We start from the raw sequence: 27,294 nt of genomic DNA, 5'->3' as shown, positions 1-27,294 counted from the left end.
GATGACGTCAAGTTAGCTGCAATACACGATACTGTTCCCAGTATCACTTTCCAAAATAAATCCCTAAATGACACATATCTTTAAACTTTTGCTCCAGTGTAACATCAGCAAAAGATATATACATGCGATGAGTGATGTAAAGCAAGTGAAGTTAATATAGTCAAGTCTTTTTGAGTGCACATACGTTTAAGTTTATTGAATCGCTAGTGTGACATGGTTACGATTTTACTCTGAAGGCGGAGCTTGTATCCCGACCTCCCCCTGTGTGTCTTCATCAAATTGTGTGCACTGAAGCTGGTGTGAGGTCTAACTGTTCACTCCGTTGTTTGTACGCCACAGTGGGACGAGACGTGGAGGTCAGCGCGGTCACTGCGAGGTTTTTTTTCGCGGGGATGAGAGCCACCAGGGGCCGTGCGCACTGGGGGATAACCGGGGCGCCCCGGTGTTAGTGCGCACCCAACTTGGAGCAGCGGCAGGCAAGCGGACGGGGCTGACGGTGCGTGGGGTCGGTCCCCTCCTGATGACAAAGCGGGTGACCCGGCCGATGAGTAACTCCTCGGGAGGAGGTTTCACCCGAGAGCCGAGATGATCGCGACGTTTTTCCCTCTGAAGAAACTGCGGCGCAATGGCAGATATCTTCTGTTCGGGGCGATTCTGCTGGTCGGAGCGGTGGCCGTCTACCACGAGATGGTTGCTGCAAAAGCATGGAGCAGTGGGACCAGTAAGTTTGTCTAGTTGACCAGTCCAGACGTTTTTACGACAAGTCTTACTCAAGAGTTTATCCCTTTAAACTTTTGTAAAAGTAATGCATCACTTACACTGCGCCGAATAGACAACCTGTAGCTGCCTGCAAGTGGAAATGATACAAAACCTCAATTGTAGGATTATAAAAAAGTAAAACTAAAGGCGTCACGTAGCTACAGGTGAAAAAGAAAGTGCAACATTACAAAAAGGTGAAAGTGACCAGAAAAAGCAGACACAACGTTATAGATAACAGATATGCGATAACTTACCTCAGTTCGCTTTGTTTTCAGCTTTCTTCTTCAGCTGATTAACTATTCCCTCATTTCTGACACATTTTATAGATGCTACGCACTGGTGTGTAATTGGAAATGTTCAAAGCTGTTTCCAATATTTTGTCCACCTCATTAATAAATGCGTAATTGTTCGATTTGAAAGGAGTTTTAGGATGAAATGCAGTGTATTTCAATACAACAAACCCTCGGAAATTAAAAAAAAAAAAAAGACAAAAAGTAGGAGAAATATGAGGAATATTGTATTGTACTGAATTACAATAATTTTAAAGGTTTTTTCTATTTTTCTGGTCACTCACTATGTATAAAATTAAGTAAATTATGTATTAAATCACTATAAATGCATTATAAAGTAACTCATATATATTCCTTATGAGCCTTTGTATGAGCATTAACAGGAATATTTGTTTTGCTATTTCTACTTTTTCTTTCCACTAATGATGCTGGGTGAGCTTGTACAGGAAATATGAGCCCACAGCAGGTGAAACAACAGGTCGATTTAAAGACAGAGTGTGTTTAGAGAAAGAGAGCGAGTGAGAGAGAGGGGGGATGGGGAGGTCGGGGGGTCAGACCACAGGTTTAGACTCTAAAGGAAGTCTTGTCTAACACTTGGTAACCAAACTTCCTGCCCCCTTTACTTTATTTACACCTCAGCCTACCATCTGTTCCACTGCACTCACACCCAAGTATAACATCAGGGTGTCACCACACTGGCATAGATGGAGATGAGAACAGTGGAAATAGTCAGGTTGGTGTCTGCCCACCAGAGAGAAATAACAACACACGACACACACGCACACACACACTTTGAACAAAGCCAGGCGTGTAAACACATGCCTAAGACCTACATTACAGGGCTTGCCTATCTACACATTCCAGGGCTGTAGCCCCCTCGTCACAGTGGGACTCCTCTCGAGGGAAGGACTCTGCAAAGCCAAACAGATGATCAGAAAGAGCAGTGTGAAGATCTAAATGCATAATAGCAGAATGGCAGGTAGGGTTGGACAGGTTAAAACAAACTCATTACTGTTTAAGCTGTTTGTGGTGATCAAAATGTGTCAAAAACAAGCGCAACAGAAGTGTTAATTTCATCCGTGACAGTAATCTAGATTTATTACACTTAATAAGCAGAAGACACAAACTCTTATCAAAGTATCTACACGCCTCAATGTAGAAAAAAAGGAAGGATATGTTATGATTTTGTAATCATAGCTGACAGCCTTATGCAAAACCAGTTGCATCAGTTTTACTCTCCATAAAAGTGTCAAATTAGGTGATTCCAGGTAACAGCAATTATTTCTGTTATTAAATTGCTCTCAGCAAATTATAACCAATCACAGGAGGTAATGAAGATAAAAAGCAGACAGTTGAAAGAGAGATTTTGTAAGTTTTGAGACAGTTAAAATGTAGATTGTGACCAAAAGTGCTGCAACTTGACTACTAGGAAATTGCGCTCATGTGTGCTTATTGGGGACAGTGATACACATTTACTCTGATTTTCATGGCTCACCAGGAGTTTTAATAACTCATCTGAAAAGAGATTTTCTTGTTACACTCTCATATTTATTTATTGATTGTTTTTATAGGGACAAGTAGATTACATGGACCACTGCCACATACAGCAGCCTTTATAGCCTAAGCTAGTGTGTGACTGCCGTCCGTATTTGTAATTGTGATACTAGTGTAAAAGTTAGTGAGGCTTTTTGAAAATAGAGGGATACACTTTAAAAGTATTGGACACTAGGATTAATAGACAGTTCTCAAAATCATCCAAAATGTAAGATATTTTGATAGATATAGATTTTCTTCTTTTGTTTTCACAATTATTTCTCACCCTGAAAACTTCACACACAGACAAGAAACATATCGCAGGGTTACATCACAAAGTATTATCATGACATCTTTATACACAGGCCTTGATTAAATACTATCAATCTACACCTGGTCAATAAATCTTTAAGTCGGTAAATCAAAGATTAATTTCTGCAAAATCAACACTCTATTTCATACATAGATCAGATACTGTCTGTAACCTATCATGAAGCACTTCTTTCTTTTACAGTTGCTTCATCTTGATGACTGCTCTGACAAGTTACTAACCAGACACAAACCTCATTGTTCTACTTATCTTATAATCAGCCCCTGTGAACCTTTTTATAGTAAAAGAAAATATCAGAAACAAAACAGGAGCGATCAAAGAGAGTCTAAGTAAAGAAATGAGTCCATGTCATCATAAAACTACAGTAAAGGGCCCCTCAGAGTATCTAACATTAGGATTAGGAAGTTCACAGTCTTCCTTAAAAAGCTCTTTGGCTCTGTGTGTCCAAGTTAAAAACCCAGAAGCATTCTAACAGCAAATGTCGATTGTTCCGGTTTCCTCCTGTGCAGCAGGGCAGGAACGTTTTCATCACCTGCCAACTTGCAGACGAGAAACTGAATGATTGAGACATGCAATACGGGTTGCCACAGGAGTGCTCTTGGGCTTGGCTCTTCAGATATGGGTCTTTCAGGGATGGCTTGTTTTTCCCACATGTAGGTCACATGGGCACTTAAGAACATAGATAACGTATGAAGTGCTGCAGTTAATAAATGTCCCGGTGGAGAAATGCCTGTGTGGGTAGGTGGCTTAATGTTATGATGTACTGGACACGTCTATTGTATTTTTGAATAATCCTTTGGTGGAAAAGGTTTAATTGGAGTTTTCGTTATCCTCCCTTTTGCTGCTTTTGCTTACTGGAGAAAACCTGTTGGTCTGTTCAGTGTGTTAAGAGGGAGTGTGCCACTCCCTCTTAATTGTGTAGACTATTTAAACTGTATATTTGACTTTCTATACTGTACATTAAATACAGCCTCTCTACACACAAGTGCAACAGGATGTAGAGCAAATTTTCCAGTGGGAACATTGTTTTTCAGCTGCCTCAGGAGAGTAGCTGTGCTAAATCGGTGTCCAAAATAGACCAAAACATCGCATTAATACAGTCGCCACTTGAAAAACTTCCAGTCTCTTTGTTGTTCAGATGTGATTTATGTGCCATGCATAGTAGCTGAAAGCCAGCAAAGAACTGCAGCAATTTCCTTTTTATCTGAAAAACATGTCAACTCTTGAGTCATTATATTTCACCGTACAAAGCAATGCCAGTCATTTTGAAATGATTGTATCTGACAACTGCATGAGTAAAAAAAAGGCAACGGAAGGAGGACTGGAGTACAGATGAAGATAAAAATACTCCTCTCTTGCTTTTCTTAACCACCACTCTAGAATTATGTGCGTTGTCAAAATTGGCCCCGTGTCTCAAGCGTGTGTGTGCTTGGAAATCTCCGCCCTTGTGATAATGACAGATGCCGAGTCCACAACCACAATCAGTTCACTCACTGACACCACAAGCTCTTAAAAAAAAAAAAGACATGAAACACCGAGGTCTTTTAAAATACACACTGCCCTATAATTTGAAAGATGACGGAGGAGGTAAAGGAGTAACGTTTATTTATCTTCTGTGTTGAAGATTATTTTGCCAACGCAGGAGTGCCGTCGCTGCTCATTGAAGGCTCTGACTGAGATGAGTTACATGCAGTGGACATCAGCATTGAATTGGGACAGGGAGTGGGTGGGACTCAGTTGGGACACTGGGCTTCATTGTTCATGCAACATAAACCCACAAGAAATGGATGAAAAAAGCATCTTGTATAAGAAAGACTGGTAACACCTGTAGTACGTGATCCACAATCAAGCATATTAGGTTTATGACATTGTATGTCGACAGCCTGCATAGTTGCAGGAGTGCTTGTGGTTTTTGTGGATGTAGATATGCAGCAGAACTATGTATGTGCTGTTTCGAGATTCAGCTTAACTATTACAGGAGTTTGTTACTCATACATGTGTGCTTCCCTCTTTCCACACCTGGCAGCTGAGTCCTTCAGTTAACTGATTTTCCTATGTCACCAAACATCAGGAGCAGATCAAACCACACACTAGTTCGGGATTAGAATACAATTAGGTTGAATGCAAAGTAGGTAGGATGCCAGTGTGAGAATAACAACCTGTTGCACCTGACAAATCTTGTTTATTTTCAGTCAGTTGAAGAGACCATGTGACAGTGATTGTATTTGTGCACAGTCGCTGCATATTTGTTCGTCAACCGTGCGCTGCGCTGATTGTTTTCACCCTCTTCCTCAGGTATGAATCCTGAAGCTGAAGGCAGCAGCTGGCGGAGAGCCACGTCTGACGAAAGGGTAAGGACGGTGCATGGAAAAAGAGGTAGTAATAGAAACTGTGATGGGGTGAAGGAAACCAAGCTAAAGACAGTGGCTTTAATGTGTGTGTGTGTGTGTTTTTCCAGGTCAGAAGGGACCATCAACTAGACTCTCTGGAGGATTCAGCTGCTTGGAGCTCCAGTTATATTCCACAAGCCTGGAAACCAGAGGTGTGTTTGTGTGTGTGTGTGTGTGTGTGTGTCCAAGGGTGCCTGCATACTTAAATACCCTCTTTCACCTCTTTTGAACTCTGAACAACCTGCCCATTTCCCCTCCCACTTCAGTGCATTTGCCTCTATGTGCAGCGTGTTTCCAGCAGCAGAGGTTGTCTGAGCAGCTTCTATTGCTCTGTATTAGAGTCATCATGTTTCCACTATATTAAGCAGGGCTGGGCTGTACTTTTGCCAGTTGCTTGCAACTCGTATTTCATGTTTAGGGGAAGCTGTTGCTGTCTGTGCGTTTGGCTCTACAGACTTCATGTTCGCATTGTAAATAGTGCGAGTGATCATGTTTGTGTGGGAGCTTTAAAGGCCCAATCTATGATGGAGTCTATGGTGGAGGAACATTTTATATATATATATGTATATGTCACCCATTCCCACATCTAAATACGTTTGATGTGCAGTCAAAGAGTGTTGAATGTGTGTTTTTTTTTACATGAGAAATGACTGTAAATGTTGAAGTAAATTACAGTTGCATAATTTGAGAAGATTCTGAACAATATATGTTGGATCTGCTGGACAAAACTACTTTAAACAGAGGATGTGAATTTATACATCGCTTATGAACCAAAGAAATCACTGTATCTTTGAAGTATTTTCACAAGTTCAAGTCCTGCTGAATTCACAGAACACATTGACAATATGTGATTATAAAACTCATACACTGTCAAAAAACTAAATGCTCTCCCAATCGAGTGGCCTTTGATCTCAAACGTGGAAAACTCATGTTTATAGACTCAGGCAGCAGGCTGTGAAATGCCTTGAGTCATTATTTAACAGTCTTCCTGCGAGCCAGGTCATGCTAACATTTAACCGACTGTGCTGATGACAGCAGTGTTTAGCCTGACCACTAATGAAATCTGATGAACTACTAGAGGACAGGTAATATAAAGGTTTTGGCTCCAACCCGAAGTAGCGTGCCCCTTTGCTGCGCTCAACACACTCATTCACACATACACACAGCTTAAATAACACGGCTTCTTTGGCAGATGTCACAGAGGTGTATGTTTACAGGACATCTGGGCTCTCTGCTGAAACTCAACTTCCTTCTTGTGCGCGTGTGTGTGTGCTAGTGTTTCCAACTGACTTTCATTGAATGGTTTGGAAGTGGGGGAAGAGAAATTTGAGTACCGTCATTTCATTGTCACCCAGTTCCTGTTATTGTCTACCTGTGTATAAACATGACTCACCCAAATTACATAAAAACATTTACTCCTGAGCTCTAGCAGTATCCACCCATTAAGATTAGTTTTGGTCTTATTTTCTGAGATTTCTGCCTCCACCCAATTGATTTTTTTTCCAGAAACAGTGCTTCAGCTACTCTTGATAATCTATGAAAAAATGCTGTCAACAGTTTTTATAGGGACTATTTCTTTGGCAAAAGGTAGTTCCAATGAAAAAAAACGCTTCACAGTGACATATGTCCAGGGTGATGGGTTTCTGTAAAGATAAGTTGTATTTTATTTTTTTTATGTCATTTAATAATACAGTGAGGACCACAAACGAAATACAAATTCCCTCCATTGTGTTGGAGTGGAGGTAAAAATCTTAGTGGCGGTTATCTTAAAACCTGCCCCCAAACTATCTGTATGTCATAAGATACCACCAGAGGTAAGGGAGACAATCTGTTGTTGTGTTATTTGGCTGAACTCTCGTGAACTGAAGTACATTACACCGGAAGAAGGGTGGATTATAATAGGAAATAGGTGGTAGTTGAGAGCAGAAGCGCTGCCAATGCATTGTGAAGTGGTATCTAAACAAATCTGTTGCAAATGTTTATTGGTTTTAGTTCGCCAAGTACTAAGGCCAGATGGTTAATTGTCCCACTGCTGACTGCAGCACAAACACTGATGAGCTCCCAGCATCGTCATGACTCTCTCCTCTCTGCCTGCAGTATAAGGGACAAGCTAATCTGCATGTCTTTGAGGACTGGTGTGGCAGCTCTACAGCTGGTCTCCGCAAGAACTTGCACTACCCACTGTACCCCCATGTGAGTCAAACCCTGATGCCTGATCCTTGCGATTCACTTCATTTTCAATAATTATGTATAAATACGTAATGTAGCAATTCGGGAGAATCACTTATGTGTGTTCCTGCTGAGAATTAGATGAGAAGATTGATACTACTCCCACGTCTTAGAGTGATGTTGATCTTGTAATTTAATTGTATTGTAAATTACTTGTAATGTAATTTGGCAAGACAGCAAATGTTGAACTATTCCTTTTAATTGACAATTTACATTTTTGGTTTCCCAACAGTAGCTCTTGTTGTTTGTATGGTTTGTCATTCAAAAATGGAAACGTTTTCTACTTGTTATTCATAAGTCACTTTGAATTCATGAGTTAATGTATAGAAACTTAAGAAAGTACTCAGAAGGAAGGAACCAGTGATTTGTGTATATCTGATTAGAGGCAGAACATTTTCCTTATCTCAGTTTTCACAAGAAGACGACTTTATCAAGATCATGCAAGCACATACATCTGTGTAACAACTGCACATACATTAAAACAAAATGTTCTGCTGACTGAGAAGCAATTCTTGCTTTTATGTGGCAAAGACACCGCAGCGCACACTCTGACACAAGCAAAGGCACATGTACGCTCACAGTTGTTTCCACTCAGAGTCACATTCTACATCCACATGCTAGATCCTCATGTCCCTGGACTCAAGGTGTAGTCTCACTTTGAGTAAACATCTTGGCTCAGTCTCTGTGTTTCCCTTTCCTTGCTCTTACAGTCCAGGACTACAGTGCAGAAGCTGGCTGTCTCTCCTCAGTGGACCAACTACGGGCTCAGGATTTTTGGTTATCTACATCCTTTCTCTGACGGTACAACGTGTACTTTCTCATCTTGTTCCAGCCTGATACCACACTAATTATCTCTCCTTCAATCAGTCTCTTTATCTCTTTTTTCTCTCCGGTCTCTCAGGGGAGTTTGTGTTTGCCTTGAGCTCTGATGACAACTCTGAATTCTGGCTCAGCACAGATGACTCTCCCCTCAACTTGCAGTTACTGGCCTGGGTCGGAAAGGTATGAATGTCTATCATCTTCTCAAAGGGGCAGAGGGCTGGGGGCTAATTTCCTTATACCCGTCACTGTAGTATTTGTATGCATGTGGGTTTTTTCCTTTTTTATAGACTGGCACTGAATGGACAGCCCCTGGTGAATTTGAGAAGTATGCCAGTCAGACCTCTAGACCAGTTAGGTGAGTTGACGCCAGACTAGATTCCGTTGTTGATTAACTGCTTGGGTCAACAATGCAAGTGGATGAACATATAATACATTGTAATTAACTCTGCTTCAGGAAAAACTGTCCTCTTGCCGGACTGACAAAACTCAGTTGTTAAAGCCCCTGAAAACTTGAAATTTTCAGTATTTCTTAAAGCAAAAATTGGTTAAGTTTGGGGGAAAAAATATATGACTCAAAAACTCTGCTTCATCGGGACTCTGTGAGTATGTTTGATCATCTTTAATTGACAGTGACCTCTCCCTCTGGTAGCATAAACAAATCACCCAACAACTTTCATCAGATTGTCATTCAAATATTGCTAAAATTCTGATTGGTGCATGGAAATATGTGACGTCACCTTTTCTCAGCTGAGGCCTTTCCAAGTTAAACCAGTGAGAGCACAGGAAATAAAAGACACAGATGGAAATCTCTCAGTTGTAATAACCAGAACTGTTGACTCCCATTAGTCATAGTAAGAAAGTAATTGAGAGAATACATTTCACCTGCCTTTAACTACTCTTAAATATCATATTATTTACATGTAGGGAGGGTCTGACAGAAAGACATTATTGAGTTACATTATGGGAAAAGTAGTATACAGTATTTTTAAGAGCTTAACCAACACTAGGGGCCAAAAATGTATGTCAAAGAGATGTCACAGTCTCCGCTGCACCAATTATGACCATTATTTATTTAATTGCAAGTCCCCAACCTATGTGGAAGTGCAATAAGCGTCTCTTTAACCACATCAAAGTAATGTCTAGACGTAAGCACCTCTTGCCTAATAGCCCAAGCGTAACCATTTCTGTGTAAAAATGTATTTGCTCTTCTGGGAATCCAGTGTAGAATAGCTGATGTGGTTAACTCTCTACATAACTGTTATAACACAGAACGTGGAAACAGTTCAACCACTGCTTCAAACTATGTCGTAGCATTTTTGCTAGCATGACAGAAAGCTTTTGTCACACGGTGTGGGTGTGGTTTACTGGCACTTGGCAGGAAATTTTGTAGGCTACATAATCAAGACCAGTTTGATAAGTTGACTCTAGACAGGAAATGTAAACATCAGTCGTCAAGAGCAACGCTAAGTTTATGTACACGCCCGGTGGTATTGTTTGTACTAATTGTTTTGATGTTGTGAGAACCTGAACATTTTACCCTAAGTCCATAAGAGTGTAAGTGTTTGCTCAAAGTGTCTTTTTACAAGAGGCTCAAGGAGGACACATCTGTTTGAAGGAGAACTTTATATCTAGAAGTTCTGATTTATTTAAAATGTATGAAGTTTAACACATGAATGAGGGAAAGCAGAAAAATACAGCAGCAAAAGTAAACAAACATACACATGTTTCTTGTAGTTTCAGTTTCAGACGTTTTCAGAAATATATCCAGAAAATATGAGTGCAGAAGATAGATTTTAGGTTTGAGTTGTACCAAGTAAACCTATATTGATAAAAAATATATATTTCTGTTTAATCAGTCTCAAGAGGCAGCAGAAAGAGACTTTTTGCAGCCATCCAGGACCTACATGACCTCCAGATCCTGTGCTTGGAGCGTCATGATTGTATTTCTTTGAAGAAACAGTAAAGGTTTGTTTGATATGTAGTACTAAATATGAACTGTTACTGTCTTACAGGCTTTCTTCTCAGAGGAGGTACTTCTTTGAAGTTATCCACAAGCAGAACGACAGAGGGACTGACCATGTGGAGGTGGCAGTAAGTAATTAGACTCAGCACAGTCATAAAAAAATGTCCACACCCTCATTCCTTTTCCAACCCTTATATCAAATCTGTGCTCATTTTTATTTGCAATGTGAATAATGAAGTGGAAAAGACAAACAGCTCTTTGTCTTCCTTTTCAAACAGTGGAAGCTCCTGGACCAAGGCTTTAGGTTCATGGTTATTGAATCTAAGCACATCTCCCTCTATGTTAGTAAGTACATAAACCCCCGCACATCATTCCTGCTGCCTGAGAAAACATTACTCAGTGAATTTTGTATTGGAGTCCAGAGATCAGGGAAAATCTCCATCACACGGCGTCTCATAATCCAAAACTGTGTCTGCCTTTATTATCCTGCAAGGATGCTCAAAGGTGCATATCAGTTCAGTGGTTTTTGTTGCAGAATAAGCGCTTGTTATTCTAATGCCCTGTGGTTTTATCCCACAGATGAGTCTGCTTTGTTGATGAGTGATGTTGCCCACATACCACAGACAGCCGCCAGCCACCAACACACCCCAACAAAACAGCACAGTGCCACAGCGGACATGCTGAGGGAAGACCCACGAGACACTCTGTACCAAGGTGAGAGATTTCTCTCGCCTGCTCTATTTCTCTGCCACACGACAGATACACAACAGATAGGTTACCCATCTTGTTTCCTACCATCCCGGATGCAAATATGGTGTAACCTATTTCCTCTTACTAAATGAACAAAGAGTTCAAAAAGTAATCTTCTCTCAAATCTGTGTGCTGTGTTTATTTGCAGTGCCTTTGATAAACAGCGAGTTCCTACGTGGTGTTCTGCCCGACTGCTCGTACAATCCCAGCTATACAATCAAAGACTTCCCTCTGCTTCGTTACCAAGGACTTCAGTTTGTATGTATTTATATAGTTTATTTTATTATTTGACATTTCTACTGCTTGAGCCCCACCTCATATTGTTCCTCAGAGCATAGCAGTCACACCTCAAAGGTCCTGAATACAGTGTTGGATTTGAAGAACCATATTCTAGTGAGAAAGCAATTTTTATTATTTATGTTGCCCCAGAGCGATATGGAAGCTTTTTCTATCTTTTATGGCCCTCTATTATTTTGTTTCTGAACTTGCCCCTTTTGTGCCGAGTTATTTTAGGAATCTAAATTGCACCACCATGCTAACAACTGAAAGCGCATTTAGTAAGCAAGGCATCTGAATTCTTTCAGTTGATTGTGCAACCTATATTTCTAAAGTCTCATTACTTGATTTTTTTAATGATCTAAAGTCTCTTTAAATTAGGTGTAGTGTTAAACGTTGCTTGACAACAAATCTCGGTTCACATCCAAAAACACATACTTATATAGTATATAACCCTTATTAAACAAGATTTCATGATTCATCGTTCAAGTTCTCATAGCTTTAAGAGCATTTCATTTCATCTCCCCAGGTCCACATGTCCTACATCTACCCCAACGACTACACCCGACTCACACACATGGAGACCGAGAACAGCTGCTTCTACCCTGAGAGCCCCTACTACATGAAGATGTGAGACCTCAGGCGCTAAACATGACAAAGTATAGATACATATGTAGTAAGATTTATTGTGACATACTGTACTAAACGGAAATACATACAATAAGAAGGGTAGGTTTTACAGTATCACCAACAGAGGGTGCTGTACCCCTCAATCTACTGAGAATTTTTTATACAGCAGAGAGTGTTTTTTGAGGGGGAATCTCATCTGAAAACTGCAGTTTGTGATTTTCAAGTAACATCAAGCAAATAAAAACCTCTAAATCTTTGCATAATTTTGCGTTATATCCTGTTCTCTCCAGGTTCGGTTTCTCCAGATACATGAGACTAGACCGTTCTGATGTGCAGGAAAAAGGAAACTCAGCCAGAGGTATTTTCTAATTCTACCTTTCATTTAAAAAAAAAAAGGAAAATATTTGCATTGTCAGTTCATTTCACTCTCCTTTTCTGTCTCTGCTTCTGGTGAATGTCAGATTTTGGTTTCCAGAGGAGGAAGTTAATCCGAGATGAGGAATACGAATTAGACAATGAAGCCTATCTAAGAGAAAACGGAGCAAAGCCGGACCGGCATGTAGATAACAACCTTTTTCCAGACTATGGGGATGATTATGACGATTACGCTCAAAAACGCAGGCGCAAACTCTTCTCCTTAGTCACGGCAGAAACTAACAACACCCTGAAGAACTCTTCTGACACAAATTTGCACATAGATAAGATGCAGAGGAGGCAAGGAAAAGACATCCCACAGCCTCAGTCAGAAAAACAGAAACCAGCTGAAACTCTGCAGTCAGTGCCAACCCAAGCCTCAAAACATCACCTGAGTCTGAAACTGAACCGGACAGAGTTGAAACTTGAGGGCCCCGTTAAAAAAGTAGAGCAGATAAAGCCGAGAGGGAAGCAAAAACCAGCAAAGAGACAAAAGCTGAAATCAATAGAGATAGTTGAGGGACCTGCACGGACTAATCCACCGATACCGGTGGACAGAGTGCAGCCCGGGGCAAAAGAACGACCAATAATCCCATCAGAGCAGCTCAGTTATAAACAGCATCATATCCAGAGGTCTCGAAAAATGAACCATACCCAAATCCAAAGACTCAAAGACTCGCAGCTTCAAGCCTTAGAGAGGGACGCTCCGATAACTAAATCCACAGGGGCCAAGCAGCGGAGGTATGTAAACAGGGAGATGGAGCTCCAGCAAGTTGACACCAAGCGTTTTATCACTCCCAAGAGGGACATTAATCGCCCTTTAGTAAGGCTGAATCAGAGGGAGATGGATACCAGAAAAAGCCTGAGGAAAAAAGAGATAGAGATGAATGTACCTCTACAGGATGACATAGAAAATAGTATCCACAGAGCTAAGATGATCACTAGAGGCAAAATGGTCAAAAAGAGGCTGAATACAAATGAGGATCCAGTAGGGGAGGAAGACGAGATTCACAATAGGGCCGAGAGTAGGCGAGATACCAGAGAGGGTGAGAGAGACTCTCTATGGGGACCAGGAGGAGACTTTGAAGGTGCCGATGATGAGGATCTTACCCCTGCGCCGGTGTATGACACTGAGGTGAATTGGAGCCAGACCTTCCAGGTCAACCACCTGGACCTGCAAGCACAGCGCTCAGATTGGATCGACCTGCGCTGCAACATCTCTGGAAACCTGTTGCTCCACTCCAGTGATGCTCTGCCTATTGTCAAAGCTTTCATGGACAAACTCAATGAAAAGCACTATGGGTAAGTTTGTGTATAGACCTCTGTACCTGTGCATCACCAATTATGAGAAACATTTATAGAAGTCAGATTTTCTGTATTATGTCTAAAAAGTAACAGTTGACAGTCATTTTCAGCTTTTTTGGCTTTCGACCCCTTAAAATTGATGAATGTTTACATGCAAACCTTCTAACAGGTCACATATGTGTCTATAAGTTGTGGTCAGTTCAAACAAAGAGTTTGAGTTTCCATTCACAGATTCTTTCAACACTTTTAGAAGATTATGCAGTATATTACAAGAAAAAATGCAAAGAGTAGAGAAAAGTCAGAAAAAAATACTGCTGTTTTTTCCCAATTCCTTCTGTTTCTTGCAACCCCTCAAATTTGTCTTTGGTGGTGCCCAGACCTTTAGGTTGGGAACCACCGACCTAACTGAACAATGCCTGCTGGCATGTCAGTCCTGCACATTTGAAAACACACTTCCAATATTATTAGACAAGTACAATCATGTACATAGATTACACAATTGTTTCATACCGCTTTTGACCCTCTGTGTCTGTGCAGGCGGTTCACATTGGTGAGTGTGGTTAACGTGGAGAAGCGTGTGGACGGGATTCAGGGCAGCCGCTACTTCCTGGAGCTGGTGCTGAAAGATGTGAACGGCCAGGTGCTGCGCCTGTCACACTACATCTACGCTCTGATTCACCACAGCAGGCAACGCAGCAAAGACTTAGGTTTCCAGCGGCCGAAACCTCAGATGTTGCTGTGTAACCCGGTGGGCTTCCGCTGGAATCCTGTTGCCACCGTCCACTTCATAGTGCCGGGTACTGTACATCTACCTGTAGCCATGCTCATTCTTTTATCATGTGCTTTACTGTGCTTCTTGTTATATGTTGGCTTCTGTTTCAACTTTTGCCGTTCTGACAGACATTCCTTATCAAGGTACTCGGGTGTTAAAGGTAAAGGCAATTTAGATAACAGCCATATGGGAAGGCTTTTAAACAACATAAAACCTCAGTATGTCAACATTTCCATGTCGGACTCTGAGTCCAGTAGAAAGTTAAATATTTGCCTTAATAGGTGTCTCAAAGAATCTTTGTCAGTATTTCATTAATCAAACAAAGGCCTCTATTATGTGCTTTGTGTTTTATTATTTAGCAACAAGCTAAGATTTGAAGCTGTAGAAAGTCAATATTTCAGTTGACCGTTGCATTGTTACATTTTATGGGAGTGAACCAGAGCATTGTAAGGAAAGTCTTACTGGCAAGTGATCATAAAAATAAATTGTTGAAGACGCGGACCTACTGGTTGGCACCCTGGAGAGAACAACACCTGCTGGTTGGACAATCTACGACAATAATAATGTGGTTTTTATCACTGATGCTGACGTAATTGTCCACAAGGCATGTAACAGAGGTCTGTATTTACTCAAGTTATGAAATATTGATAAGGATAATGTGACAATACTAATAAACAATACTATTAATGTAAACATTGTGCTTCTTACAGGATTCTAAGAGTCTAGAAAGTGAATGTTGAAATATTTGTTCTACATTAATGTTTAACTGATCCTTTTCTCTATTGAAGGATACTTGTATATTATTCAGAATTCTTTCCCGTGTGTTTGTTTTCTAAATTGTATCAAGATACTGAACTGATGCTCACCAAAAAAAGATATATTGATTATCACTATGATGTTTCAATAATATGTCTTCATCTGCTGATATCAGATATTTCCTTTACTCAATACATTTGACTTTGGAGCATCAGTTCAGTGCCTGAGCGCCTTTTTCTTGATATTGTTTTATCTTTCATAACAATGCACCAGATGTAATATTGGAATATAGATACACTAGTTTATGGCTTTTTGTCCTCTAAATTGTTACTTCTTATAATACTGTTGTCGTACTACAGTGTGTTAAGGTGAAATGTTAAGGTGTTCATGTATATACAACACTACGTCACATGATTACCTGCACACATTTCAGACATAGTGATAATGACTGAGCTGATGAACAGTAGAAGCCAAATTATATCAGCTAATAAACGTTAAACTGAACTTCTTGTGGCTGCAGTTATTTTAAAAGCACAGGCCTCTTTATAGTTTTTGTTCATGCATTACCTGATTCCATGAATCTCCTAGTGTGGAAATAAACAATTATTTGTTTGCATGTCTGCCTCAGTTAAAAACCAGGCTCGGTGGGTACAGCAGCTGATTGTTGACATGGAGGAAATGTTCAGAACAACCGGAGATGCTAACTTTAATCTCATCATCACGGACTACAACAGCACTGACATGGATGTGAGGAAGGCTCTACAGAAATCCTCTCTCCCCAGGTGTGTGTGTGTGTTTGCTGGACTTTTATACTGAATACAAACTTGCGAAGCTCATTATAAAGGTTATGTATGGAATATCATTATACCCATGGAATTTTCCAGGTACCAGTATGTGAAGCTGGGTGGGAATTTCGAGCGCTCCGCTGGTCTGCAAGCAGGTGTCAGCCTTATAAATGTGAGTCCTGCAACGTCACTCTGCAATATCAAAAGATAGCAATAATACATCTCATGTTGTTAATCTTTCCCTCTCATTCTCCTTCAGGATAACCACAGCATTGTGTTTCTTTGTGACCTCCACATCCACTTCCCTCCCTCCATCATCGAAACCATCAGGAAACACTGTGTGGAGGGATACATGGCCTTTGCTCCAATAGTTATGAGACTGAACTGTGGGTCCACGCCATCAGAGGCCAAAGGTAGGCACAGATACACTCATCTATTGATATATCAATAGATGAAAGTACTTTCTTTTACTGAAATATAGAACTTAAATTTATGTCATGTTATCAAAAGGTCACCTGTTCAGTGACTTCACATCATCAGAAGTGAATAAATGGGCTGTTCATATAGCAGTAGATCTAGAATAAATGCTTCTTTTAAATCAATGGTTTTACTTATAAAAATAGACAATACGTGATCAAAGCAATTTCACGCTTTACTCCAAAATATCCCAATTTTAAATTCTTAAATGTCACCAAGATGTTAAAAAGTCAGTGAGACTTTTTTTCCACGTGAGTGTAGAAACCCTGTGAGATGTACAGAAAAGAGGGAGACAGACAGTGAAGAGACATGAGGGAAGACGGTGGGATTTAATCCAAAATGGAACAGAAAAGTGAGAAACTTTGGTTTGGATTAACTGGAATAGCTGCCTTTCCCAGTCTTTTTGTTTGTGCATGTATTGAGCAGTTTCCACACGTTCCTGCGTTGGATGGCTCCCCTCCGTTTTTCTTTGTATTACTACTCACCATTCTGGGAAGCTTGTTCTTCCACGGTAGACGTGTAAATTTGTGACTCCAGAGATCGAAGAGAATCTACAGGACGTCTCATGTCTTCCTCTTTTGTTCTCGCATGGACTTGTTGCAGTTTGTTGCCTGCAGACACACACACACTGAAATTGTCTATACTGGCTACACCTGTGTTGCAGCATCTAATCCTGCCAGGTTAGAACAAGTGGCAGGTGTAGCTTCGTGAGAATGATGTCTTGCTCACCTTGATATGAGACCTTAGAAAAAGGTAGCCGTCACAGTAAGACATATATTATGACTGATGCATATCAAAACCCAGGAAATGAAGAACAGAATTAGTGTAGATGTGAAGCGACATGGAATCTGAAGGAAAATGTGACCGTCTGTTTTGCAGGTTACTGGGAGGTTAATGGGTTCGGCCTGCTGGGGATCTATAAGACCGATCTGGACGCAGTGGGAGGAATGAACACGAAGGAATTCACAGACCGCTGGGGAGGAGAAGACTGGGAGCTCCTCGACAGGTGTGTTCCTCGCTTCCTGAATGTCAATGGATAGACTCAAATTGTTTGTTTCTAATAATTGCTGGCCACTTTTTCCTTTCCTTTAATTTTACTGGAAAAATACAAAAAGAAAGCTCTGTTTGAAAATAGCTGTTGGCCCCTTCTGTTTTTCTGGTCCCTGTTGTTCTTTGAACATTTCTCATTCCCACAAATAACTGCCAAATTATAAACGTAGATGATTCGACACGGTAAATAGATCATATCAGCACTGTTACAAGTTTAATAGCACAACATTTTCAGCAATCTTAAACATTTATGAGAAAGATTTTGGAGTCAGACCCTTAGAATCAAAGAGAAAGAGCCTCAGTAGGAAAAATCTATCATGAAAGAGGATAATACACATTTCTGCACCAACAGTAATAGACACATTTTAAATGAGAGGCTTGCAATCTCATTCATTTTAGATTGATTGTCTCTCCACTTTCGTGGCACTTGACAAGTTGTAGCATGCTCCTTAAAGCTGTCAAAAGCAACTCTGACTGATTCAGATAGAGATGAGGAAAGACGAAAAAGACAAAGCTAACGAAACATGAGAAAACCAAACGCTCTCCTCTGCTCTTTGCTCTAGGATCCTCCAGGCAGGACTGGAAGTGGAGAGGATCTACTTGAGGAACTTCTTCCACCACTATCACTCCAAACGTGGCATGTGGAACCGACGCATGTCACCCAGCCACAGGTGACCACGTGTCACCTGCCTGCTGCACCTGTCGCCACGGTTACAACCACGGCAACCAGAGCACTAAGGCCGGAGCATGATTCCTGCTGCCTAATCGTCACACCTGCTTATCGATCAAACAGGGTGATATAGGACTGGATGCTGTCTTCAGTCTCTCCAGCTCTATGAGACATGAAACAGCAGCTTACAAGTGGCAGCAGTGAAGGTCATCGCCATGGAGATACTACTGAGTTCATTTCACTGGATGTACTGTTGACTACTGAGAGGGTACTGGCCGATGAGTGCTGTTGACTATGTGATATTATATATGAAGATACTGCTGTGCACCATGTTGCTGACTGAGACCACAATAATCTGCACTACCTGCTGCAATGAACTAACCTGATCCGCAAAACTGGACTTTTCAATGACACTCCAAGGACATATACACACAAGTGTCTTATATCTTAAAGATCACGAGTCTTGCACATTAGTCTTAACTGGGGAAAAAAAATGTCTTTGTTTTGTTTGTGACTAAATTAAATACATGTATTTGACTGCAGATTGTGTGTATCGTTAGCACAGCCTTATTTGTCATGTTGTAAATTATGGAAAACTTTCTATTTATTATATCAATGTTTGTAGGATTTTTTTTTTCCATTTGCATTTTATGTTACTTCTAGTAACAAAAGACAAAAGTGTACCTCAGTTCCTGTACCTGTTGAGCGCCCCCTCCTCTGTTTGTTCTCATCAATATTAATTGTGCCTTCTGCTGTGACTGTTATTCAGGTACTGGGCCCTCTGAGGGCTGATTTTACAGACCAGTCAGGAAAAGCCTTAAACTGGAAAAATTATTACAACTGAAGTGATTTTTCAAGAGTGTATCATCAAGTTTTGTAAGAGAAACTGTTGCTTCGAAATGCTGAAATGAATTTAGACTGGTGTGTGTGTGTGTGTGTGTGTGTGTGTGTGTGTGTTTTGTGGTGTCAGCTGATGTAGACAATACTGGCATATTTGATTACGAAACAGTAATCAAATATGATACAATTGAGAAAACCGGAATTATATTCAACATCGAAAATGAATATGCATATTCTCTGTACACTGCCACTCACCAAAGATCTTATTTGAAAGTTGAGCAAATGTGTGTGTAAATGCCGCATGAAGGGCCGCTTTAGTCAAGAGCTATTTTTTACTGTAATTTATGTCTGTCACCAGCTCATAATCTTTTTACTGATCTACCTGCTGAGCTTAATTTTTTTGCTCTTTGTTCCAAAATAATATTTGTTTTGTTGAATCTCAAAACCTACTTTGTTTGGCTCAGCAGTTCCTGAAGTTTCCCATCCTAACTGGGATTAATACTGTTTTCACACAAGAAACACAGACAAGAAATATTCTGTTGATGTAGTGAACGATAACATGATCTTGTGTTTTTATCACATTGTTGTATTGTTATTTAAGACAAGACTAATGGTGCATTTTCTAATATCTGTTCACATTCCGTTTTAATGAACCTGCTGTGCCTGTCATTTCAAATTGATACATCTTGAACCATTTCACTAAAGATGCCGCACAAATTCTGGCCTGCTGCCAAACTTTGTGAGAGTTGCGTTTGATGCTTTCCCTTTTCCTACATCACTTCCTTGGTTTTTTTTTTTATATACCTCGACACTCTTTACGCTGGGAGTTCACCTCAGCCTTACTGTACGGTGTGGGATTCTCTTCTCTCAGGGACCGGTTTTTCCATTTACACTGCCTTGACAAATCTGCGGAATAAATTTCTCCAAAAAATGTTTTTGTTGCCTTTATTTTCATTACATTGTATATACTTTTTAATAGCTGCCTCTCTTTCAAGTAATGGCCTAAGAAAAGTGACAAAGAAGAAAGAAAAATTACAAAACTGAGATATTCTAGCTGTCAATTGTATGCCTACAGCCATCGAATTCAGATAAATAAGAGGTTACACAATTTGTGGGATAAGCTTTTTTTCCACAATAAGCATTGTGCCGTTAAATAGATTGAACATGTTTTGTTTTACATGACATATCTGTCAGTTTCAGTCTGCAGTCTGTGCCTCCTCATCCTGTACTGTACACATTTCTGCAAATTCTCATTGTTGGGTTAAAAGCTCACATTTAGGAAATTGTTTTAGCTTCAATTGATTGATCACTTTGGTCTCTATGGAATGTATGACACCCTTTTAAAGCTGTTTGAATATACTCACTTCACTTTCTGCGCAGACTATATACTTTTAATGTGGACAAGACACTGATGGCTTTATTTTACAAATTCTTTATTGAGTCTGTTTTAACCTTTTGTTTAATTACTTGTATGAGAACCTTTCAGTGCAAAACAAAAATCGTTTGTTCAATATTGTTAAAGTAGCCAGCGAATTCAAATTTTCCTTTGCTCCAAGTACAATAAATGCACTTAATGTGCACTAAACCTTGACTGCACTTCTCAGCAGCACTTTATTATGGCTACTATTCCAGTGGTTTGATGACGAACAAATGCTTTTTTTGGGCGGGGGTTGGTTTACTGTAACTGTCGTGATTAATGTCCCGTATCCTCTTGTTTGTTGTGTTTATGTTTTTTCCCTCTACTGCAAATCAAATTTCCACTCGAGGAAAAATAAAGATCTGAACTAAAATAAAAACACAAGAGTCTTGGGAGTCATTCAGTGCACGGTCCTGTGCAAAGCTCTAAGTTTGTCCATTAAGTTTGTGGCTACAGAGGCTGAAGTGTCTCCAGTTGGGATTTGAGCTCCATGCAGACATTCTCTTTGACAATGTTAAAGAAAAGATGTGGTGCTGTAATTTGGCATGCGGGAGGCACTTTGCTTCCCAATGGATTCTACTATTAATATTTAGCAGACCCGCAGCATACAAATGTACCACCCACAGCATAGCTCAGCTGTGTCAGAACAGCTCACACACAAACACAGCCAGCGGCAGAAAAATGGCCACCCATAATTATGGCTTTATGGGACCATTACCCTCCCTCAATGTGGGTCCCTGCCTAATTTTCAGCTTACCTGAATTGTAGTAAAAGCACAAATAATGTGTCGGTGAACTTTTTAGAGACAATTTACAGTAAATATAGATGTTTGGTGCATGAGGACGGTTTTAAGGTTTAACAATAGTGATGAAAGTGGTCCACATAGTATGAGTAACGGCATTCAGACAGGCACATACTGTATTTGCACAGATGCTCACCAGGCCCCCATAAATTCCTTGGAGGCTGCCAACTCCATCCCGTCGCTTAGTCATTCAACCTCTATCTCACTGATGCCCAAGGACAGCTACTGGTGTGTGTGACTACTGTTCATATGAGAGGAATACATTCCAGTCAAGAGTAAAGGCTAAGTATATCCTGGCTCTGACATAAAATATATATCTGCTGCTTTGTCACTGTAATTCAATGGCATAGCTTAGCAGACACTGTACATGAGAAACAGCTATGATATGTTATTCATAACTGTGTGAAAGGACAATGTCAAGTCAGTTGTATTAAATAAATTTGATATTATACTGTAAGGGCTGTAGATATGTTATGTACTGCAGTAATAGAGTGAAGAATAAGCTACATTTAGCACCAGCACCAGCTTCTAAATGCAGCAAAAAAAAAAAAAAAATTGACAAAGACCAGTGCAGGAACTTGCAAGCCAGCTGTTGTAAACCAAGTTCATATTTCTGAGCTTCATCAAGCATGATCCTCCAAGGCAATTTTTATTTTTATAATATTTTAATATTTTTTCTTTTTTGTCAGTTGTGTATTTTTGTTGTATTATTTATTTTTTTTTATCTATCATTTTATGTATTCTTCAGTTTCAGTATCACTCCCTAACGTCACGCGATGTTATTGGAGGAGCTTTTTTATTGAGCACCACCAGCAGCATCAAACATCTTCTTCCTGCCTTCCATTCCAGACATAGCCTCAACGTTCTTACGCCAGTCACCCACGTCCATGGTCAGCTCCTAAAGTTTTTGAAACACACATTCAGGCCACTACGTCTTTGCAGTTTCATTATTTTTCTTCCCTATATGTTTACTTGAGTAGCCATACCTTCTCTTGTTTGATGTCCTCTTTCTTCACAGATTTGAGATTTGCCCTCAGGTCCATGGAGCCCTTGTTTCTGGATCCAAACAGAGCCTTCAGCATCTCATCTGCTGACACTCTTACCTTCCTCAGGGCCGGCTTCTTGAACTTCCCTCCGAGGTCCTGCACTTTTAGTTTCAACTCATGGATCTAGAAATGGTGAAAAGCTTTTCTGGTGAGTTTATGTTAATAAATAACATTTTTTCTTTATTTACCTCTATTTTCGACATTTCGACATATTTTTTTTATCACTAGAATATTGTGTGTCACAGTCTGGTTTGTGTTGATGTCATACATCTCTGTTGTTCTTCATGACTTTGGCCTCACAGTCGTACCGCTCCTCATCCACCCCATCAATCATGGCATGAATCTTCTTACACAATTTCTATAAAACAAAACCACAAACACATATATGCACACAAGTACACAAATAAGACACTTTTGTCACTATTTCTTTGCATAAACAATGTTCTATGGTTAGTTTTAGGACCACAACCTTTTATGCTTTACCTTCTCTGACTGTTTGTGGCTCTCACCTGCATTTCTTCTATGTTTAAACCAGTGAGCTGCAGCGGTGGAAGCTTCTCTCCCAGGTATCGAACCTTCTCTTCCTCTCTTGCAGCCTTTTCTGCCTCCAGTTCCTCCGTGGCACGAGTGAGCAAGAGAATCTGAGCAGGTCAAAAGATGAAACAGAGTGCCTGAGATCTTGGTGCTCATAATTTTCCTGTTGATTTTTACATGTCTCTCATTTTGACAGTTTTATGTACAGTTTGTAAGCTAATACGTTAACATATGACTATTTATTTATAAGTTATGTGATATTTACCTTCAATGATAGCTTCCGGGAGGCTGAAATCTTGCATTTGGGCTGAAAATAATACAAAATATCACATATTAAAGCTGACCTTTTAGTTTTAATGCAATTTAAACATACCATTTGTGAGATAAATGCAATTTAAACATACCATTTGTGAGATAAATAGCAAATCCTTTACCTGCATAAGTTCCATTTTTATAGTTTGGTACAAACTGGCATGCTTACTGTCAGGTTCACTACTCTGAATGTGACTGTGTTATTTCACTATACAAAGACAGCAGCTGCTTACAAAGCCCAGTATTTCAGCTATGAGAAGAGTTATTTTTCTCGTCTAAATACATGCTGCCTCTATGTAAAACAATCAAAAAAATGTCTCCTTACCCTGAAAATAGCAGTAATGTCTAGACACATTTGTCAGTATGACACTGTAAAATAAACAGCACAACTCTCTCTACTTTCAGTGTACTTCAAAGATATTAAATATTATCTCTGAAACCTGGTAAGATGTAAATGAAAGCAAAACATAGTTTACATTTCGCAAACACATCAACAAAAGATTTAATGAGGAAGAGAGTTATTTAGTCCATGTGTACACCCTTTAGAGACTGAAATCATTCATTCAGGCTGTCAGCTATGTTGAGAAAGTTTTATTATTCGTATCGTTGTGTCTCTGGGTTTGCGGTACTGATCTTTGCAAACAATTACATTTTAACTTATCAGTTTCAATACGATATAGTACAGTAGTCATAATATGAGATGATGATGTACAACTCAGCTTATCTTTAAATTTTGAATCCTATCCTATCTTATCATTCTGTGCCCCATTTGCTTTGTAATATTGTTTTCTTCTAGGAAGCTGTTCAGCAGAGTGATATGATGCTGTCATGCAAACTACTTGGCAGGTTAGTACAATGGGACTATTATTCATAAACACATTGTCAGTTCAAGTATCACTACCTTTGCCTCAGCCTTGGGGGCCATGGGTGCTGGCGTGTACTAAGGAGAAAGAGATAAAGAAAGTGAATTTAAGCTTCACTGAACATTATTTTGTAATGCTTTCTCCAATTTTTTTCGGTCAGATAGCAGGGTAAGACATGCAGGCTGTAACTTACGTAACTGTTTTGTCCATGTGGAATTTGTTGGACCGCAGAAATCAGAGAAACACAAGCAAACAGGAGACACCGTTAAATATAGACACACATACAGAAATACAGACATGAAATGTTTCCTAGGCCAATAAACAAATAGAAAAAAACTTAAATTTAAAAAAAAAAACTTAAATTGTGTGATGACAGAACTTACTCATCAGACATTGTTGAACCCTTGACAAAGACACAATAAGGATAAAAAAGGATTTGACAAAGAAAAACAAAAAAAGAGTCCAGTCACTGAAAATGACACCTCCAGTATCAGAACATGGATCATAAATATACAACAGATAGATATCAGTATGACTTTTTAACTGCAGTTGGCTTTTATATACCAGACTGATGCACCAAAGATAGTCTATTATGAAGATGAACCACTCCCCTTAACGCCCATCTTCTGGTTTACAAAGCAGTAACAGGATCCTGTGTAGTCAGAAATCACGGTGTCTTGGGTTACAGGTTTCTATTGAAAAATAATGACATCCTGCTACTTTCTGTCTCTTTGTAGTTACAATGGTTAGTTTACAAATCTTTTTACAACTTTTCCTTCAAAATATAAAGTCAATATTTCCTTATTAGTTTATTATACCAATAACCACTTCACTAACACACTGAATGTAATGACAGAGTCACATTTTATCTAACCTGGTTTGATATTTAATGAATTTATAGCCTATGATCAAATCCTGTTAAACACAAACGCAACCTTAAGCTCTGCAAATCAATAGTTTCTGTCAAGTTTTATCCAAATAAAATTATAACGTTTTAAAGGGAATCGATATCAGAAATGTAAGAGCAGACTCTGCAGCTGTGAATTCAGGTTGATATCTGTGGTACAAAGAGAAAAAGCACGTAGTGAGATGTCTTCTCTTTTCCCCACTACTCACATACCAGGCCTGTGACACCGCCCACCAGTCAGTCAGAAATTATTGGTCGGTCACCAGGGATTAATGGGAAAGCTCCGTTTGTTAACTCAACAACTCTTAACTGGCTGTTATGATTATCACCTCAGTTAGAAAGGATAATGTCCTATCAGCAAACCTGATGGACCCTGTCATGAATTTGAAGTAAAGTATTTGTTTTATGGTCACTCAAATCCTGATCTGTGGTGTAATTTGAGAATTAAAAAAAAAAAGTCACATATATATAATACTGTTTTCCTTTACAACTGTGATTTTGTAGTGACTATTCCACTCTAATGATATACAGACACAAATACAAGAACAATAGACATTATAGTTCTTTCTGTTAGTGTTGGTCCACAGCAGATGTCATGTTGCCATACTCAATAACCTTTCTTTTGCTATGTCTGACATCTACACAATGCAGTGCACCCACCCAGCCACTATTAAAAACATGTCCGGATTAACCTGCCCGGGGACCAGGGTGCAAAACTGTATAGTTACAAACACCCCCCCACCCTCTGTCTATGTACCCTGTCGCCTCCAGGTTCACATCAACTACAGGGTTGGCTACACTGGTTGGCCAGACCCAAAAATCAACAAAAAATGATGTTTTTGAGGAGCTTTATTTCTGCCTCAATATATAATATATAGGACATGCGCTTTGGCTCGGTGTACTATAACCTCTGCACAGACATGAGCAATAGCATCAAAAGTTCCACCTGCAGCGTTCACCCATTGTCCATACCTGTTTATTCCTATTCAGGGTTACAGAAAGTTTGGAGTCACAGCATGCACTGGGGGGATTCCAGGCTACTTCAGGCTACTTCACCTGACTTATACAGTATATCTTTGGACTGTGGTAACACACATAAACACCACAGCTGAGACTGAAACCAAGGACATTCCTTTGATGTGAGGTGACTGAACACACAACTAATATTTCTCTTATTTCAAAGAGGATGTTTAAAGGTTTATGTGGGATTACCAAAAAAATGCATTATGAATTTCCATTTTTTCATCACTTTTTTGAACCCTTCTGCCCTCTCGCTCTTGCGTTTGAACTGAAAACAGAATACATCTGCATGGGAATCACTTGTCACATAGCATGTGTGTGCTTTGTGGCGTGACTGTATAGTATGACGCAGAAAGTAAACATTGGTTTAATGTTACATTTTACCCTTTTCTTCCTTATGGCGTGTAGCTGTTAACATCCTTTAAAAGTAGCAAAGTGTTGACCTTGATGGTGTCAGCCTCCTCTGACATGCTTCACTTCTCTGAGAGTGAAGATATGTTTTTTGGGCTTATATGAGCAAAAGCAGTGTTGTATTTTATATGGGAATCAAGTTCAGTTCAGTGCAATTGCCATGTACCATTCACATTGTGGCTATTTTGCAATTGACACCTCCTTTATTCAAGTCATCTTTTTGTCATTCTGTAATTATTCTATGTGTTGTAATAAACAAGAGGGCCAACAATGTCGAAAATGTTATTTAAGGAACATCCCTCCGAATGACGCCTATACTGTCCTGATTTAACCTTTAAAATGTGTCCAGGTGAGAAGAGAGTTATTTTATTAGCACTTAAGGATGGTCATACATGTGTAACCTAATCTTGAGGGATGACTCCCTCTTCAGGATGGCACAGATATTTGTCTTCATAGATACATACTGGCCAAAAATACCAACCTATGGTGTGACTGGACAGAGATGACAAGCTTGAGGCTCTGTGATTTAATTCAGACGAATCCACCTGGCAGAAGGCTCCATATAGTATGGGTCTATTTCAGGTCTGTGTAACTCTCTCAACAGTTGGTGGTTACTTATACACAGAAAACAGGCACACACTTAATTATGTTATTGTTTAGCTGTTATCATTACCGCAATACCACTCTGTAAAAATACTCACTAAAAGTCCCAATTCGAAGTTCAAAAAAGTACAAGTATAGTGCAAAATTTCCCCAAAGTATTATACTGTATGTAATCACTCTTCAGTAATATAACCTTTGTTTCAGTTTATCATAGGACATATACTAATAAATAAATCATCAATCAGAATTTCCCTTGTATAAAAAAGAGGAAATATAGCCTAACCTGCCACCAAAAAAACCTTTGTGTTATTAGAATTTCAGGTTAAACCTGTGGAAA

The 27,294-nt window shown here is 39.7% G+C and overlaps 2 protein-coding genes across 2 annotated transcripts; one reads left to right on the top strand and one right to left on the bottom strand.

The window, feature by feature from the left end:
* Positions 1-257: 257 nt before the first annotated feature.
* b4galnt3b (beta-1,4-N-acetyl-galactosaminyl transferase 3b) lies at positions 258-21,126 on the top strand. The gene is made up of 20 exons (XM_067589630.1): positions 258-721; positions 5,209-5,264; positions 5,372-5,455; positions 7,401-7,496; positions 8,243-8,333; positions 8,434-8,534; positions 8,642-8,709; positions 10,367-10,445; positions 10,596-10,662; positions 10,897-11,031; positions 11,216-11,325; positions 11,873-11,973; positions 12,264-12,331; positions 12,435-13,689; positions 14,230-14,489; positions 15,849-16,002; positions 16,105-16,177; positions 16,265-16,418; positions 17,362-17,488; positions 18,096-21,126. Exons 1-20 carry the CDS (start codon positions 586-588, stop codon positions 18,205-18,207), a joined length of 3,327 nt encoding a protein of 1,108 aa, XP_067445731.1. The 5' UTR covers positions 258-585; the 3' UTR covers positions 18,208-21,126.
* A 154-nt stretch (positions 21,127-21,280) lies between these two features.
* tnni1c (troponin I, skeletal, slow c) lies at positions 21,281-24,551 on the bottom strand. The gene is made up of 7 exons (XM_067589633.1): positions 24,396-24,551; positions 24,055-24,093; positions 23,107-23,148; positions 22,817-22,948; positions 22,576-22,665; positions 22,248-22,430; positions 21,281-22,159 (listed from the first exon to the last, which is right to left on the bottom strand). Exons 2-7 carry the CDS (start codon positions 24,076-24,078, stop codon positions 22,058-22,060), a joined length of 573 nt encoding a protein of 190 aa, XP_067445734.1. The 5' UTR covers positions 24,079-24,093; positions 24,396-24,551; the 3' UTR covers positions 21,281-22,057.
* Positions 24,552-27,294: the final 2,743 nt, after the last annotated feature.

The sequence above is a fragment of the Thunnus thynnus genome, chromosome 5 (genome assembly GCF_963924715.1).
Source record: "Thunnus thynnus chromosome 5, fThuThy2.1, whole genome shotgun sequence".
NCBI classification, from domain to species: Eukaryota; Metazoa; Chordata; class Actinopteri; order Scombriformes; family Scombridae; genus Thunnus; species Thunnus thynnus.
Note: the sequence above shows the minus strand (reverse complement) of the source record. Positions and strands in the feature narration are given on the sequence as shown.

Coding starts and splice junctions, on each gene's coding strand:
- tnni1c (XM_067589633.1), bottom strand. CDS start 24,078: ATGGCCCCCAAGGCTGAGGCAAAG. Junction 22,666..22,816: donor TAAACATAGAAGAAATGCAG/GTGAGAGCCACA, acceptor TTTGTTTTATAG/AAATTGTGTAAGAAGATTCA. Junction 22,160..22,247: donor AGGACATCAAACAAGAGAAG/GTATGGCTACTC, acceptor CAAAAACTTTAG/GAGCTGACCATGGACGTGGG.
- b4galnt3b (XM_067589630.1), top strand. CDS start 586: ATGATCGCGACGTTTTTCCCTCTGAAGAAACTGCGGCGCAATGGCAGA. Junction 5,265..5,371: donor GAGCCACGTCTGACGAAAGG/GTAAGGACGGTG, acceptor GTGTTTTTCCAG/GTCAGAAGGGACCATCAACT. Junction 12,332..12,434: donor AAAAGGAAACTCAGCCAGAG/GTATTTTCTAAT, acceptor GGTGAATGTCAG/ATTTTGGTTTCCAGAGGAGG.